Below are 19,391 nucleotides of genomic sequence, written 5' to 3'. Positions count from 1 at the left end.
ATTTGTTCTTGAGCCAATGTTGACCTTTAGTTTAAATAGCTCTTCAGTCTCCCTGATGTATATATAGAGAGCAATCATCTCCCTCAGCCTTCTTTTTATATAAGCTAAACAAGCCAAGCTCTACCAATCTTCTCACATAAGAAAGGCCTCCATTTCCCTTCTCATCCTAGTAGCTCTGTTCTCCACCTATTCCAGTTTGAATTTATCTTTCTTGACCATGGAAGACCAGAATTATATACAATTCTTACCTATGTGTGCAATTAATTGGTATCCTGTAATCAACCAACACACCTAGGTATCTTTTCTCTTCTTTCACTTCTAGATCGTGAGCTCCCAGCTTGTAGCAATAATTTTCATTATTAGACTCTAAGTGCATGATTTTCCACTTTGTACTCTTGAATTTCATCCATTTCTGTTATTTTATTCTTCAAGGTTAACCAGATCTTCCTGTACAATATTCTGATCCCCATTTATATTGATGATGCCTTAAAACTTTGTATCATCAGCAAATTCATTAATACACTTCTACTTTTTCTGCCATGGTTATTAATAAAAATAGTGAATAAGATTGGTCCCAAAACCAATCTTTGAGCCACTCCACTAGTCATCTCCCTTCACTCTGAGAGTTCAGCTTTCAGCACTACCTTCTCCCTTTAACCAGTTTCTTATCCACCTTACAATTTTTGTACTAATCCCTATCTTCTCTAATTTAATTAATAATTTCCTATGTGGAACCATGTCAACTGTTTTATTAAAGTCCAAGTCCCAGACTTGGTCCCAAACTTGCCCAAACTCCTTGCATTCATATACAAACATCTCAGTTATTTCCTTCAGACCTCATCCAGTTTTCTACAAATCCAGATTAGGTATAGTCCTTTGACTAGCTGTAAAACCTACCTGAGTACTACTTCACTCAATATTTTTACCTTCTTTCTTGTTGCTGTCCATATTTTTACCTTCTGGTGTTCCATTATCCCTTATTATATCTTTATTTAGCTGATTTTCCTCCTCCTTTGTATTGAAGCCGAATGCGAAGAATACCTGATTCTCTTAGCCTTCTCCTCTCTACCTGCCCTTCTTAAATCCCTGATCCCAGAAAGTTGATACACAAATGGAGTCCACCTGTTGAGAAGAGTCTTTTTTCTGTGAATGCCTCCCAATAATCGCTTATCTCAAAACATTCTTTATAGCACCAGTCCTTCAGCCATCTGTTGATTTTCATTAACTTGTCATGCTTTTGCCCTCCTTCTGCAGGGATCAGAAATATTTCACTGAAGATCACCCAAGCTTCCACTTCTTTACACATTTTATCCAGTCCACACAATCATGCTAATCCATCCCAGCGGGAATCTAACAGTGTCTTTAATACCAACATGCAGCATAGTCAGTGGATTTTCCCCTAACCCAATCAAGATCCTTTTCAATCTCATGTCCACGTCTCATATCCTTTGCTCATGGTCCATAGCATACTCTTCTGTTCTCTGGATCTGGTCTGGTGCCAGGCCTGTTGATACTTCTTACTATGGATTTCCCAATCTTCCTTGGGCTCTAATCCCTGGCAATCACCATAATCTAGTCCTCTTTTCTGCAAGGGCTGGTTTCCATTCTTTTCCTCCTTGCTACCACATCTTCTGTCTGTTTTTCCTCCTCATTCCCCAGTGCAGTAAATGTATTACTCAACTCAATTTCATCACCAGTAGCTGGTGTCTTACTCTGACTTGGTCTTGTGGTCATATTCTTCCACAGATCACCCTCCTCTTCCAGTAGTTCTCCCCTCAGATCCTTCTGTTTGGCAGGTAGCTGCAAATATTGAGTTGTCTGTACCACCTCCTGCCTCTTCTCCTGCATTATACTGTAAAATCCCCATCTGAATTCCATTACCATCTCTAATCCTGGAATTTTCTCTGCCATGAGTTCCATCAGGTGACATTTCATGCATAAGTAGCTTCCATCAGATATCCACTCAAGGATAATGCATATCCTGTAGCTTCTCAACCAACCGCCTTCTTTGTGTCCTTTACTCCTTGGGTCACTTCTAGTGTTGCCTTAGTAGCCATCATTATCCTCTCTTCTGAGTCCCTACTCCTAGAGAAAAAGAAAGGACATAAATCCCCCCAAACTCCCATTTACAAACTCCCACATAAATTCTGCTGTTAGCTGCTAACTGCTTGCTGCTCCAACATTCACTATGACTGACTTTTAAAGCTAGCCAAGTGCTAGTACTGTCCCCTCATCAAGGGATATCAAAAAGCTCCAGCTCAAGCTGCACACCTGGGAAAAATGCTTCAGAAATCAAGGTCACACCTCCAAAACACAAAATCACTGCTTTCCTTTCAAGCCAAACTCACACAAGAATGCCACGGTTCTCTGGTAGCTCAGCTGTGACAATCTGAAGTGACACCAATTGCCAAAAGCCAAAGTTTTTTCCTGAAATTTCTCCTCAATTAAAACTGTCTTTTCCATGCAATATTCTATACAAAGTTTGTTCAGTAGGTTCATGGGCGCTCTACTATAAACATCCATTAACTCTGCCTCAGTTCTCCGATCAGTTCAAGATGTTTTGACCTTTTATCATGGTATTTATCTCTAAACCAGATGACAAGGGAGTTTAGGTATTGTTACAGTGAAAACTCTGTCTTAGCCCATTATTTTTAAAGATAAATGTCAAGCTTCATTCTGATGAACTCTATGTCATCAGATACAATGCATTGTTTAATTCCAGCAACATTTCTAAATCAAAGCAAAGTGCTGACATTATTACTTAGGACTTGATATTTTTGTCAGGAATACCACCAAAGCAAAGAAGGGAAAAAAATATATTTTCCTGTCCAAGTATCTTCTGAAAGGTTAGCTACTGTAACATGATTGTTGGATTTTCTCATGTATTATAATTCCTCTGAGCTTTTGTGCAGGCTGAATTATGCAGTCATTCCTTCTTGTGACCTCAAGGATAATGGAGTGATTTTGTTTCCTTATAGTAGGTCACTGAAAGTTGACAGAGTTTGACCCTGAAGTGGCACCATTTGCTCTACTATAAAACTTGTGTCAGCATAACTATTACACATCCATATTTTCAGAATTTAAAATTCCATCATGGTCCATAAAATGATGTTAAAAAACCCTGAGGTCTACCTATTAAAGTGTAAATGGTCATTCAACTATGATCTCCTGCCAGTCCTTCTGTCAAACACAGCACTGTAAGTCCCCAGGATGAGCTGGAGTCAGTGTCATTTATGATTTAGCTGACACAAAATTTAGGTAAATCATTTCGCCATAGCACCCCTTCATGGGAAAATCCACTTTCATTAGGCAAACTAAACAAAGTAGAAACTTTTGAAATAGTTAAACCAACAAAACAAAACAAATACATGGCATTATTAAAACAAGTGAAAAGTGAGAGAACAATACACTTCAACTATTACATTGCTCTTCTCTTCTAGCCCAGTTAACTGTCTAATTATCCACTGACAGCATCAGAGTTTCATACTTGTTGTAGCAGTTCTCTTTTTAGTACATGTACAATCTACAATGTGGTATTTATCATTGGCTGGAAGCATGTTACATTTTGTTTTTAGGAAACAAATAGGAAAAAACCCCCACCTATTCTCATTTTCCAGTAACTAAACAATAGCCAACAATTCAAAGTGCTTATGGTTCTGACTGCAAGGGCCTGACCTGCATGCCTCACTCCAGACAAACTCCCACTGAAGGCAATGGTGGTTTAATCAGAGTAAGAAATGTACTGTTACCCCATCAATAGGAATAATTGTTTTTTTTTTTCTGGCAGGGAGAGTCTGCCCTTCATTGGAAAATGTGGTCAAATGGCAATTAACGAGCCACCTTTGATGCACTGCAGGAAGTTAGTTATAGTTCAGAAGTCTCATTTATACTTTGTGATGCATTTTTCTCTTGTGATTAAGACTCAGCCATCTCAAGAAAATGAATATAGGAATTAATTAGTGTTCCACAGCTGCTAAACTTTTGTTTAATACCCTCCCGGTACAAAAGTGTGTGTGACATGAATAGCTGCTGCAGTGACCGTGCAGATTTTTTTTTCACTATCTGTAAAATGGGTTTCTATGAAAATAGCTCCTTACTAATGGGTTCCTATGAAAGTAGTCCATACTAATAGCTCCTCCTCTGTCCACAGGTGATGACAGTCTGATAGATAAGTCAGAAGAAAGAAGAGCCTCTTGCCTCAAAGGAGGTCGCTGCTATTTGTGCACACAGGAACCAGGAGAGCAACTTCCTTAGAATTAACATTAACAGACCTCATTAATATAAAAAAATCAGTAACATAGAACAAGAATATCTGGGTGGGTGTATAGATAACTGGAGCTGTTCTCACAGAAACCCATTTTACAAGTAGGAGAAAATGGCACTCTGGTGCAGCAGTAAGATGTTCTAAATAGCAGTACCAGTGAATTGAATTAGGTGAAAGACATACCCTTGACTTAATTGGTTTATTGAATTACAGCCCACAGGCAACATCTGCCAAAAGGTAAATCACCTGAGCCAGTAGTGTCTAACTTGTAATATAAAACAATGAATAGACTTCTGGGTGGCTGCTTTGACATTATCTTCTGTACAAAAGTCATCCTTGTATGATGGGCTTTTACTGCTAGGGGATAAATAACCTCTTCTTGAAGGTATGTTTCAAAGATAGCTGAGCAAAAAAAAAGTCAGAGATTGATGCATTGGAAACCTTTTTCTGTGGCTCCATAACAAATGCAGAAATGACTAGTGGGATTTTTGTTCTTTTCAGATAAAAATTAAAGGCTCACAGCTACTAAAGTGAACGCAAGATCTTATCCTTGTCCCACTTTTGGTTGGGATAGAAGACAGAAATTGATACCTCTTGATTAATAAAAAGATAGAAATGTATTATGAATCAAGCTGTTCACAACTGTCAGAATGAAATTTGCCAGGCTGAAAGATATAACAAAATCTGAGATTTCTCTTATCCTTCTGACTGAGGTAACCACAAAATACCAACCTGCACATGAGAAAAAGCTAGAGGAATATTGAAGGGAGGCACATTCTTTAGACCATATTGAGCTTCTAAAGTGAAACAGAATTAATGAAAATTGGCTTTCATTTGCTTGACAGCTTTCAGAAATTGCATTACTAAAGGAAGAGATCCCACAAGAAGTCACTAAATCCCCCATTAGCAATGAATACAGTTGCCTCATGCTTGAATAACTAAAAGAAAAAAATTACTTTATGATGTACTGGAGAAAATTAAGAAAATTAGAATTTGGGACAAAAATTAGACATCATCAGAAGGAGATTCTCAAAACTGTTTAGTGACTTATTTTCATGATTTGAAAACAGTGGTGATGACTGAGTCAAGCAGCTTTTGGCATCTCAGACAGGGATACTGGAACAATTTTTACTGTGGGTGTGAAGAGAGCCATTGAACCAAACTGAAAACCCCATATATAATGGAAACCAGGGGCGGGGAGGCAGCACCCTCAGTTTCCTTATTTACAGCACCTGTGACCTCAGGCCAAGCTGAGGGGAAGGAGGTGGGGATAGGTTGCTGTGATGGTCCTGGTGACTTGATTCCTGAAATAGGATGTTTGTGCGAGGAAGAGGCCAGGGTTCAGTTACAGTCAACATTCAAGTCTGCAAAACAGTTCCTCTGCAATTAAGGTGAAACTATAAAAAAATCAGTTTAATCTTGTATCTCCATTTTGTGGGGAATAAGGAGAAAAAATGGAATATTTCCAAAGACTGTGATTCCAAAGAATAGAGCACATATCTATCCGTCTATTTGCTTCAGAACTGAGGTACCTCAAAGTTGTGGGTCGGGGCAAAAAAGTCTACTTTTGGACATTCTGCAAATCTGAATAAATATTTGTAGACTGAAGATTTATTCCGATGATATATGATGGAACAGTTGAGCCAGTCTGCTGTCATCCTGAATTTCGTGGTTACGCTGATTTGCTTTAAGGCCTACAGATTCTTTTTGGTTAATTTTAGGATAGTTACTGTTCACTAGACACAACTATATTCATTGTCTCTCATTGAATGTTGAGATAAATCACCATTGCATCATTGGCTGAATGGACTAAAATGGAATTCAGCAAAATCTAAGGTTGGAAAGGTAGAAATCTAAATGAACTGTTTAGATTTCCAGTCTGTTTTTAACTATGAAGATATTTCTTTCTGTTCACTTGTCCTGCACAGACATATAGGGAACATAGGTTTCCCATCTGAAGAATCTGGTTTCTGTCATTGCTGCGGTCTAATCAGGATCTGATAGTGTAATTTATGTAAGGAGGGAAACAGATTGAGTACATGAGACCATACTTTTCCTTAGATTTTTTCAGAAGTGCAGCTTTCTGTCCCATTGTATGAATAGAGAGGACAACTGGTATCTGTTGTGCAGCAAATTTAGGCACTATATTGGAGAAAGTTATTAACCCAAGAAACAAAAAGGACTTTCACGGCAGACTGAGCCTGGTTGTTAGTGAATTTGCTGAAGTCTTCCCTGAGGCAAATACATGCAGTCCTCCTGAAGTGAGCTCTCAGAGCCAAAGGATATGTCTACACTGCCGGGGCTGCATGGATTGATGCACTGGGATCGATTGAGTGGGCTGTGGAGACCCGCTCAATCGATCCTGGAAGTGCTCTCCAGTCGACACCATAAATCCATCCCTCTCCCTCCTCCCCCCGCCCCCCGAAAAGAGTAAGGCTGCATCGACCAGAGGGCATCTCCCGTAGATGCAGTACAGTGGGGACGCTGCTGTACGGCAACGTAAGTAAATCGACGGGAGATGTGAAAGCTACATAATGTAGTTTGCGTATCTCCCATTAACCGCCGGTGGCAGTGTAGACCAGGCCTATGATGGTTCTGGAGCACACTGGAGGATTTATGATAACCCTTCTAAAGAGTTTTCACTAGCCAGTCACATAAATATATCAGAACATTAACCTTTTCTTAGGCCTGGTCTACTCTTACCAGCAAATACGTTGACTTCCTAAACTCTGTTCTGCATGCCGGCTGCACTACGCTGCACTGACGGGAAATGCGTACCCATCGACGCAGCATTATTCTTTTTCTGGAGGGGTTTTATTAAATCGACTTCCGGATCGATTGAGCAGATCTTCACTTCTGCTCAATTGAACCAGATAAATCAATCTCACAGTGGCAAATTTGGTGCAGTCAGTGAAGATGTAGCCTTAATTATGGGCAATCAAAGACAGTTGGAATCTTAAGAAAATCCAGAAGCCATAGTCACTCTGAAAAGGAGGGCTAAATGTTGTAAAATTGGTTGTTGGTCTTGAACCCTAGGTGTTTCTGAAGAGATACCACAATAAGTATATGGAGAAACACATCTTGTAGCTTTATGGATGCTAAATATTCTCCTTGCTGTACAGCTGGTGCTACAGAAAGCATAGATTACATCTTTAACTTCTTGTACTCTAGAAAAATTTTTAGCCATTTGAGATCTAAAAATGAAGACTCCTGAATACTTCAGCTCTAGAAACAACATAGAAAAATACCTTGGTCTAGCTGATCTGAAGGGACAGGAAGGGTAGCACAAATATACAATGGTGTTAGATACAGTTGTTTATAACATCTCTACTTAGAGGGCCAACAAATAAGGTGAAAACATTTTGGAGCTTGCAGGAAATGAACCAAATCCTAAACAACAACCATCTGAACCAATAGACAGAATCCATTTATCTGATATTGTGTTTTCTCACACTGAGAAAATGGGTAATTTTCTTCCTCCCTCAAAAGAATGAATTGGCAAGCTGTAGGAAGTCAGAATTTGATTTACTGGGATTGAGACTACTGAGTGTCTTCTCTGCCTTTGTGACATTGATTACAGCTTCCTGAGCCAGGAAACTTGAGCTGAATGGGATTGAGTTTGGGAATCTATCTAGTCTGCACTAGAGGGTAAAATACAAACTTCAGACAGAAAAATATTTTATTGCTTTATCACCTGTCTCCACAGAATAGTAAGGACAGAGGCCTTGCTTTCTGAAACTTGGTGACACACAGATAACAGTAATGGATTGCGTTTTGTGAGCCACCACTTGACTGCCCATTTTTATAAATAGACAAATGTAGAAAATGTAGCCCAAAGTAGAATTGACTAGAATGTCACAATCCAATCTCTCTTGAATCTATTTTGAAATAATTTTACATGAAGATGCTTCTCAAAATCCTTCAACCAAACGATAAATATTCTGGTGGGGAAAAAAGATGTAAAGGTGTTAAATGCTGCCAACCTCTTGCTTCTCCATCAAACATCATCTTTAAGACTGTTTCTATTTTCCTGGTTTAATATTAAAAACCCACCCTTTCTGAGGAAATTAAGTTTATTAGTGCATTCTGCAATAATGGAATGGATAAGAATAAAGATCTCAGGTATCCTTTTTCTTTTTAAGGAATGTATGTATTGTATTAAATACTAATGAAGGAAAATTTACTATCAGGGCTTCCCCCAAATATCCTTTCCTTAAGATTGGAAACACCTGAAGAAACTTTTTATTTTTTCTGAGAGTTAGAAAAAAACCCAAAACCTCTTTTTTATGATAGTTGGAAGTACAGAATTCTCAGAGAAATTTAAGATCATGAGCATTGCTATGATTAAATGCCGCATATTCTCTGTACTAAACTGCCTCAGAGTGGTGTACCCAAGTTCACTATTTGACTTTGAAAAGGATAAAGATGATGCCTATTCTTGCCACAAAATCTCAGAGAGAATATGCTTCAATTTCCTTTTTTACCTTGCAGGACATCTCAGAAGAGGGAGACCTGTCAGGCTTCTTAGCACAAGAGAGGGACACTTGCTTGATGGACAGAAATGGCTCTTGTTCTAATGATTTAAGGGGGATTGACCACTGTAGAAGAGGGTTGGGACAGTAGCTGCAATGAGTGGCTTCTCTGAAATCCTTTGTTGAGGTCTGGATCCCCAAAAAGGAAAAGAGAATCAGGAGCAGGAATGTCTAAGGTCACTTAGGACTCCCACCATGATGGCAGTGTAGCTGGAAAGAGTCAACATGTAAAATTTAACTTCTGCTGATTCTAGAGAACTTCATGGAGAGTCTGCACATTTTAAGAAGTGAAAGGATACCTGCATGACAGGTTTTTGCTGCTGGCTGGGTCTTGCATCACAAGAAACACAGGATCTTTTGTCTGGCCACTGCAACAGAGCAGTTGGCAACAATCCTGTTATATTTCTCTGTTTTTCCCTATTGTCAATCATGTTTTGATGAAAAATTCTCCCCTGAGGAGAGCTGCACATCAGCTCCTCACTGAGACAAAGAAACCTTGGATCACACGTGCACTAGCAGCAGTGAACCCCTGTGTTCTACAATACTTTCCCGTGACTCTTGATATATTTCCATAATTTTGTTTTGTGTCTAAGATTTCACTAAATATGTAGAGTATATAGCGCCTTGAATTAGATCTGCCTATGGTGTTGACAAATCTAGTATAATGGAAAACATTATTTTCAAGTGGAAAACATTACACCTTTTAAAGGGGGGGAGGGCGGAAAGGAAGAAAATTCCGACTGTCATGACATATTATTTTTATACAGTAGAAATTTTCACACTGAACAGTATTATTAATAGTCCAGGAACAACATGCCATGCTACACCTCCCTCGCTTTCAATAGCCTGAATTTCTGATCTTCATATATCTTCTGAGAAAAAAAAATCCCTGATAAACTGGAACCAAACTTCACATTTCTCACAAGTGGACCCATATTTTAGAATGTGATATGAGGGCATATTCTATGATTCTAAAGTAGACTAAAAGATTTTAGCACTTTTCCTTTAAAAACTATGAAAAGTTTGAACAACCTGTTTAATGTATCCAAAAGGCAATAACAAGGAGCCAATACCTGCTGCTTCTGGTAAGCATTTTATTTCGCTATTAGCTATGACCTTCTAGTTGTGAGGAGGAAATGATGTTTATTAATTAACAAAAAAAATGCAACATACCTTTACACCTTCACCTTTTTAAAAATGCAAGTAATCACAAGAAGATAGGTTTGCTAAAAATACCAAACTTTTATTTCATAATCTCTGTCTGAAGCTCATTTCACATCTGGACTTTACAATTTTGTGACGCCACTAACTGTGATCCATTCATTAAGAAATTATAGATTTTCTATTCCCTGTTTGAGTGGGATTGAAAGTTTATATTGCTTTCAAAATTCAATTATACACACACACACATATATACAGTACTATATAGTTACAGGAGTCTATCAGAACATGTCAGAGTCAAAGAAATTCATATACTTCTGATAAACTGGGAAATATCTGTATTATTTTGTATGAATATGGTGCATGCCTCTGTGTGTGTGATTATGATCAGTTACTTCTTATGAAGGTAGACTATAACGGCTTGTTAGAGTAATTAAGCACAGAAAGGTAAAACAACAGCCTAGATATTGTGCCAATATTTTAAAAGGGTAATCAGGGTAGCCTGGATAATTATAGGCCTGACGGTCTGACATTGCTCCCAGGCAAGATGATGGAGCTGCTGATACATGACTTCACTAATAAAGAGTTAAATAATTAATGCCAATCAATATGGCTTTATGGAAAATAGATTCCGTCAGACTAACTTGATATCTATTTTGGATAAGATTACAAGTTTAGTTGACAAAGATAATAGTGCTGATGTAATATACTTAGACTTCTGTAAGGCGTTTGACTTGGTATCACATAACATTTTGATTAAAAAACTAGAACAACATAATATTAACATGACACACATTAAATAGATTAAAAGCTGGCTAACTCATATTTCTCAAAATGGAAATAGAAAATCATCACTGGTGTGCGTTTCTAGTGGGATCTTGTAGGGATCAATTCTTGTCCCTACACTATTTATGATTTTTATCAATGACTTGGAAGAAAATATAAAATCATCAATGATAAAGTTTGCAGATGAGACAAAAATTAAGAGAATGGTAAATAATAAAGATGATAGGTCACTGACAGAAAGCAATCTGAATTGCTTGGTAAATTGTGTGCAGTCAAACAATATGTGTTTTAATATGCTAAATGTAAATGTATACATCTAGGAACAAAGAATGTAGGTCATACTTACAGGATGGGGGACTCTATCCTGGGAAGCAATGACTCTGAAAAAGATTTAGGGTGGGGGGTGGATAATCAGCTGAACATGAGCTCCTAGTGTGATACTGTGACCAAAAGGGCTAATGTGATCCTTGGATGCATAAATCAAGGAATCTCGCGTAGGAGTAGAGAGGTTATTTGACCTCTGTTTTTGGCACTGGTGCAACATTGCTGAAATACTACGTCCAGTTCTGGTGTCAGCAGTTCAAAAAGGATATTGATAAATAGGAGAGGGTTCAGAGAAGAGCCACAAGAATGATGAAAGGATTGGAAAAAAATGCCTCAAGTGAGTGATAGACTCAAGGAGCTTGATATATTTAATTTAACTAGAGAAGGTTAAGGGGTGACTTGGTTAAAGTCTTTAAGTACCTACATGGGGAACAAATATTTAATAATAGGCTCTTCTCTCTAGCAGAGAAAAGTATAACACAACCCAATGGACGGAAGTTGAAACTAGACAAATTCAGATTGGAAACAAGATGTAAATTTTAATCAGTGAGGGTGATTAACCGTTTAACAAGGGTTGTGATGGATTCTCCATCACTGGCAATTTTAAAATCGAGATCGGATGTTTTTCTAAAAGATCTGTTGTAGGAATTATTTTGGGGAAGTCCTATATCCTGTATTATACAAGGAGGTTAGACCAGGTGATTAAAACAGTCCCTTCTGGCCTTGGAACCTATGAACACTCTAGGTATGTTTACACTGCAAAAATCCCCTCGTGTCAGCAAATCTCAGACCCCAGATCAACTCACTTGAGCTAACAGGTCTAAAAGTAGCAATGTAGATGTTCCCATGTGGGCTGGAGCCTGAGCTCTGAGACTCTCCTCCCTAGCTGGGTCTCAGAGCCCAGGCACCAGTCTGAGTGGGAGCATCTACGCTGCTTGGCAGTGCAAGCCTGAGCCAGCTGACCTAGGCTCTGAAACTGACTGCCACAGTATTTTTGTTTTGCAGATGTACCCAATAATATTAGAGGACTTTGTGGCCTAGAAAAGGGTGGGGGTTAAGTCAGGGGCCAGAGACTGCTCTGGGTGTCAATTAAAAGATGACAAGCTAAAAAACACACAGAGAGGGAGAAACTACAGCAGGAATAGTCTCTTTCCTGCTGCCAGAGATTGAGCTAACTGGGCGGAATTTACAAAGGTGTAAGTAATATTCATGCGAGGAAGCCTTTTACTGGTTTTCCCCTTAACTATCTGCAGTTTGTACCTTGAGAAGTGAATAAATAATGCTTTATTTTGAAGATGCTGTTTCTGTGTCACTGCAAATGTAAATTTAAAAACAAAAGAAAATGCTAGATTAATCAAGGGTTGGAAAAAGATGATGGAACACTAACCGAGATCTGCCAACAATCCCATAATCTTTCCATAATCACTGAATGTCTGTATTAAAATGATAATCAGTGAAATAGTTAACACCACTCACAATATAATTATCATTAGGCTTCAGAGCCCATGTCCATTGATGAGGCAGTTAACACACCTGCTTTTATACCCTTCTCAGATTTTACGCCAATACTTCATCAGAAGATTTTCTCCACAACTATTAGAGGTCAGCAATAAAATATGTCTACCTCTATTATAGAGAATTTTTAGATTCAGCACAAATATCCATCCATTTAAAATTAACATGAAAAAATGAAAAGAGCACTAATTTTACACAAAGATCTAATTTCTGTTACAGTTCATATTCCCATCTGACTGCACTTTGTAAATTTACTAAGATGTGATCTTATATGAAAAAAAATACAAGACAGCAAAAACAAGATGTTGCATAACAAAACTTTGTTTAAACCACCAATTCATAATTTCAGACTACTCCTTTGAATTTCATATTGCTGTTTCAAAATTTAAATACTCAGAACTGTAAGCTTTTCTCATGTGCCCCTTCTAGATTTTTGTAAACTTATTTTGAACTTTATTTCTTTGCTTCAAGAAAGCTATTGGTTTAGAAATATTTATTCCATTTCAGCTGGGGTAATAAAATGCTCATTGTAAATAAATTAGGCAAATACCAATAATTTCTAGGCAAGATACTTAGCTAGTGTACTTCAGTACAGCTGCATTGATGTTAATACAACTATACTGATTTACACCACTGTGTAACCTGGCTCACTTCTGTGTTTTGGGCATTACCATAATACAAACAAACAATAACAGTAATAATCTAAAGACTTATGGGCTACACTCATTATACACTCTAATAATGTAATAAAACCTGAAAATTAATAAACAAAAAATATGGATGATCTCAGACTGATTAGTTTGCTGCATTTCATTTTGAAGCAAATATTTACAGCTAAGTTATGAATCCCTAGAAATATGGGGCTTATACTGCAGTTTTCTGTATACATGAGCCACTTATTTCCAGGGAGGCATAAACTAGCTGTAAATATTTGCTCTATATTCAAATATTGCAAATTAAGCAATCTAAAGTCACCAGTATTTGTTGTTTACTAACTTTCAAGAAAATTGATTTGATCTTTATTAAATTGTGAGAGTGCTTACCTGTCACCTTTTTATTATTATTATTTATTATTCATATTATGGAAACAACCAAAAAAACTCAGTAAGAATCAGGACTCAATAATGCAGTGTGGATGCTGTATATAGGCTGGATGAAAATTATCCAGACTAGAGTACAACTAAGGTTTGCATACATGGAGACTTTAATTGCACATTTTCAGAACATTTTCAAAAATGGGTTAAGACAAAGCTTTACACATACTATCCTTCATTCTAGGCAAAGCATGGGAGCTGAGCTCTTAATGGGAATAAACTTCCAAATAATCAATGTTTTAATTGACATTTTCAGTCCATGAACTTTTCCAATGGATATTGGCTGCTAATACCCAAGAGCTGTGGAGAGGTTTTATAAGTCAAAAGGAAACGGTAAGGTTGGGCTGTCCAATAATACCCTGACTAAAGTAGAGAAGTGGCTTGCAGAATATTTTGCTATGACAATTGGCTGGTCCCCCCCTTGGTCAATACGAATTTTTGTGCCTCAAGCACAGTTATTTATCAAAAAATATCACTGCCTTCTTCGTTGTTTTGTTTTTGCTCAAACTTCTGTTTAAAACTTTTCATAGTCTGGGGCTAAATCATCCCTGCCTAGGTTAAAAGTTGTTGGAGAGTTTGTTTGTTTGTTTTTAAATCTCCACAAGGATTCCCCCTTGTAATTTCACAATGGCTCTGGCTCCCAGCACCTTTTCCCTCACCATGGATCCCTCTGTGTTTAGATATGTGCTCCACAAATGGAACTAATAAAGTATGATGCAGCCAATTTTTAGTAAGAGAGCTCCATTTTGTGGTCACTATAGCCATGGAAATAGGTAGGAGCAGAACTGCTTCTCCCACCTCAACAATAAACATAGCAGTGTGAAACAAGGCAGCATCCTGTGCTCCAAATTGATCTCCCCAAGGTAAAACACACAGTACTGAGCAATGCAACAACAGAACTATACTTCTCCAGAAGGACGCCCTTTATTCTTTGCACATCTGCTCCAGTGAGGCAGACAATGAAATTTGGAACTTCAATGCTAAATTATAGCCTCCTGCAGATTTATACAGGAGAGAGGATTAAAGGGAGCCAGGGAATTCTGAGAGGTTCACCTCAAGAAAATTCCCTCAAATTAGCCCTCCTAGGAGGAAGGATTTAGAAGTCTGTGAAGAAGGAATGCCGCACAGCCTCCGAAACGTACGTATCTTCAGGATCTACCTATAAAAAGATCCAGATCTTATGTACGGTGATGTTTTTCTGTGCAGCTCCTCCAGCCTACTTCCCTACCAGTCATCCCAGACTTATATATGTGTACGCACACATATACACCCACCCTCCTCTCTGAGGAGTTGCATGTTAACAAAGCCACAGTTAATGATGCTTCCACTTGCACTGTCTTAGGCCCACTTCCACTATGACATCTTCCCCCATCTTATTGGCAGTGCATTCACGGAGAGGTGGATATGTGTAGGCAGAGGTGGTATTGTCCCCTTTTGTGTAACCCCAGCCAGATTAGTTTGTTTTGCTCATGGTAGGACAGGGGATGATTTGGCTAGCTTTTAAATCCCAGTGTTACAGATATAAAAGGCACTAGTGAAATGTATATTGAGACCAAGGTTTTCAAAAGTGACAATGTAGGTTCCTCATTTTTTTAGTGTCCAACTGAAGGCACCTTGAAGGGGCCCAATTTTCAGAGACTGAGTATTCAACACTTTCTGAAAATCGGTCCCCTTTAATGTGTCTTATCTTGGGCACACAAAAATGGAGGCGCCACAAATTATTAGTCACTTTTGAAAAAATAGTCTAAACTGCCACACCAATGTAATAAAAGCTTTCATTACACCAGAGTAATCAGTAAATATGGTCAGTCTTTCTATGCCTGGGCCCAACCAATTGTCAAGAGCCTGGGCCCAACCAATTGTCAACATTCAACAACATGAGATTGAAAATGAAATGACTATGTTGTTAGCCTCTCATATTACTACAAATTAGTACATTTTTGTAATAATTTACTGTGATAATAAATTTAGGAATGTACAGGAAGCATCACAGAGTGGCATTAGCAGCATACTGTATTAATCACCAGCATACATTAAATAGGAGTTCAAAGAGCAGCTGCTTCAAATGTATCAAAAAAAGTACTACTGACAGAAATGAAACACATACTATACCTGTATTCATCCTGCGTAAACCGTGGAATTACTGAGGGTTGCAATACAGAAATTTCTACAGTGGTGGTGTTGAACTTCACAGGATCACCATCATCATATGCAATGACCACTAGCTATAAATAAAACAAAAGTAATTCATTTAATATGGATAGAAATATTGTATGTCAGTTCCTATCCAGGGTACTTTTACATTTTCAGGAGCTCACAAACCAGATATGAATTTTTAAAATGCAAATCGGATGCTACCATGAAATAGCATAGGGACATAATATATGGGAAAAAATACTACAATAAACAACCACACGTTTAACTGCTGATATAAAGTTCAGGAAATCTTTACATAAAAATATGACCCTAACTTGAATTCAAGTCTCCATTCTCCACTCTTGAGATGCTCTTCACCTCACTCTAGCACAGCCATTCCACCCCCCTTCAGCACAAAGCCCATCTCTTCTCAGAATCAGTAGGTCAGTGCAGAGACAGAATATATAGGAATGTAGCTGCCATGTCTCCTGTAACTGGGCCTCAAAATTTGACTGCTTAATGAAGAATTCATGGGAAGTATAGAGGGGCAATAGAAGCCTACAGCACATTAACACTAATGTGAGTGCAAGATAATTTCCACTGCTGCCCCCTGGGGAAAATTTTATCCATGTATTGACTCAAAAGGTGAATGAGATTCAAAATCAGAAACTTTTCATGTTCCCAAATTAATCCACAGAATGCAACATTATTCATGTCAGAAATGTGAATCAGTGACTGGACAGGTTTATTTAATTACATTTAAGAAATAAACAAACATCTCTTCTATCCTAGGTTAAAAATATTAAACAAAAGGAAGGGGAAAAACAGGGTTTAAGGATATTTTGACAGATGGTATTTTTCACATCAGGAAATTAGACATTAAAAAAAACCTATTCATTATAAGATAAATGTATACATTTTACTCTCATTGACGTTTTGTCATTTTCAACTAAGAAAAAGTGTGAATAAGAAATAACTATTATAACACAACAAATCAAATGAAAAACACTAATTGTTCTGCATAGCTACATTTGAGTCTCCGTCTTTAAGTACAATAAAAACAATACCACAAAACCCCTAATTCTTAGTCAAATTATTCTTTGCAGTCAATATTTTTTTAAGAGTATGGCTTTTATAAACTAAAAAGTCCATCAAAGTTTCATCAAAACTTTATGGTAAATGTCTTACCCAGCATCAAACAATTAGTAGAAACAGCATTTTCATTCTATTAAATTACACTTTATTGATAGGCTTTATACAAGACAAATACGTAGACAGATACCCAGTACTACCTCTCACACAACTTTCATAGAGGAGATTTCTCTCCCCGCTCTCTTCCCCTTTAAGAGAATGCTCATACATATTTGGAGTCAAACTGGACCTTGACTTTCATTCTGTATGGCCCCACTAAAGTTAAGGGGTTTGGATGGGGTATATGGTGGGGAAGAATTAGGTCCCTCTTATTTGTCTTGAAGATCCATTGTCCCATCCATTCAAAACTACCATGTCACAAACACTATCATAGTGCTTAAGTGGATGATATTTTGTCTGTCTGTCTGACTATTGACATCTAGCCACTGCACAGCAACACTGCTCATTAACAGACCTGAGAGAGATCATTCTTAATATTTTCTCCCAGAAACAACTACACAGGTTACTTCACAGCTCTCATAGCTTCTGCTAACCTGAGAGCGAACAATGAGGGCTTGGAGTCTCTCTCTCCTATATAACAGGAAAAGATAGTGCCAACAGGACACAAAGTGGCCCTGAAGACAAATTTTGTACTCATTATGGATATAGTTTTTTTTAAAGAATCAAAACCAAACATAATATTTCCAGAACAGTAAGCCCTATAAAATGTTTAGAAAAGAGGAAACAAAGTTCTAATTCAAACTATATTTCCTTCAATCACAAATGAAAACTGATTAAATTTGCTTCTAAATAACAGAAAATATAAAACCACAGGTATAAATTAAATAATATTTGTCATATTTAATATTTTTATTAATGTACACACATGTGCCGGCTGATAGTCATACCTTAAATACCGTACTAGGCTCTTCATTAAGATTTACTCGGGTTACTACACGTCCTGAATTTTCCTCTACATCAAAAATGCTGGCACTGTAAGGGAACTGGATGACATCTACTTTGTACCTCACTCGACTTGCTGGTGTACCCTGTAAGGCAAATGCATATTTTCAATTGTAAGAATTCGACACAAAAATTTGAATACTTTCTTAGTTTTGCACAAAATAAGATGATGTATAAAGAACAGGATAGTAAACAACATTGAAAATATTATAACATAGACTGATGGTTTATCCCCACTGGGAAAATTATGTTCATTTCTAGGCATTCTCACAAAAAAAGATATAGCTGACATTGAAGGGGTCCAGAGATGAGTGATGAAAATGATTAGAGGTTTGGAAAGATTTCCTTATAAAGAAAGATTGAAGAGAATGGAACTGTTTACTTTAAAGAGGATATAAATAAGGGGGAAAGGAAAGGGTGTACAAAATAATGAATAGAACAGAGAAGGCAAATCTCATAATACAAGAACAAGGGGACATTCACTGAAACTGAAAAACAACAAATTTAAAACTGATAAAAGGAAATAATTTTACACAACCTTTAGATACTTGCCTCCTTTCTCAAACATCTTCACTAATAATTGAAAAAGGCACAGGACTGCCTATGAGCTTTTCTAAACTACACCATTTGCACAGAGAATACATAACTTTAGCAAACTGTTAAGATAATGCATTACAAAATTGTGTGCATATGCAAATGTAGCTTTAAACCACTATAACTTTGATATACTCAACTAATTTTCACCAGACCACTAAAAATCACCTCTGGCATGGGGACTCTCTCTCTGTCAATTTTCATGGTACAGGTTGAAGCTGTTACACTTCATATAAAAAATGAAATGATGACGGGAGCAGTGACTTGAATTTGGTTCTCCCACATTCCAGGAGAATGTCCTAACCAATGGGCTATTGGGCATAAGGGTGTCATTGACACCAGCATCACAGTCTCCTTGCCCTCTGTGAATGATACTTAACTTCCCTTCTCAATTTACCCCCCTACAATTTTTTTTTGTCCAAAATTATTTGGTGAATTTGTGCCACATTCATCAGTAATTTGGATCAACCCAAACCTGTATTTTTCAGGGAATAAACTCTTGGTTTACAACATTTTACCCAGCTCTAGTCCTGACCAGCTACAAATGGAGCCTGGAAATTACTTCTTAAAATAGGAATGTTGGTGTAACCTCTTAACTATGGTCTTTTTACACCTATAATAAAAACATCAGCAGTTACTTTAGCTAAGACAAACATTATAATGGATATAAGTAAAGTCCCATGTCTTCCACAAATGTGAAATGTCAAAAAATAACATAAAAAACAATTATTAAAATGAAATAAAGCAAAATAAACTATATCTATGGGCAAGTTACTCTATAATTGTCCATTTTGGAGTTTCTTGAAGCCTACTAAGAAGTATCTGATATTGGCTACTATCAGTGACAAGACACTTGACTATATGGACAACTGGTCAGATCTTATATGTAAA

General features: G+C 37.4%; 1 protein-coding gene across 1 annotated transcript in view; it reads right to left on the bottom strand.

Annotated features, from left to right (window-relative positions):
• PCDH15 (protocadherin related 15) overlaps nucleotides 1–19,391 on the bottom strand; it is a 714,631-nt gene that overhangs the window by 146,639 nt on the left and 548,601 nt on the right. The window contains exons 23-24 of the mRNA XM_067552760.1: nucleotides 17,852–17,992; nucleotides 15,789–15,901 (exon numbers count right to left, since the gene is read on the bottom strand). Of these exons, the coding sequence (XP_067408861.1) occupies nucleotides 15,789–15,901; nucleotides 17,852–17,992 (254 nt within the window). The remainder of the gene's footprint in view (nucleotides 1–15,788; nucleotides 15,902–17,851; nucleotides 17,993–19,391) is intronic.

Source organism: Emydura macquarii, unplaced genomic scaffold (genome assembly GCF_026122565.2).
Source record: "Emydura macquarii macquarii isolate MOO-44397 ecotype Brisbane River unplaced genomic scaffold, CSIRO-AGI_Emac_v2 contig_1390, whole genome shotgun sequence".
Taxonomy (NCBI): Eukaryota; Metazoa; Chordata; order Testudines; family Chelidae; genus Emydura; species Emydura macquarii.
Note: the sequence above shows the minus strand (reverse complement) of the source record. Positions and strands in the feature narration are given on the sequence as shown.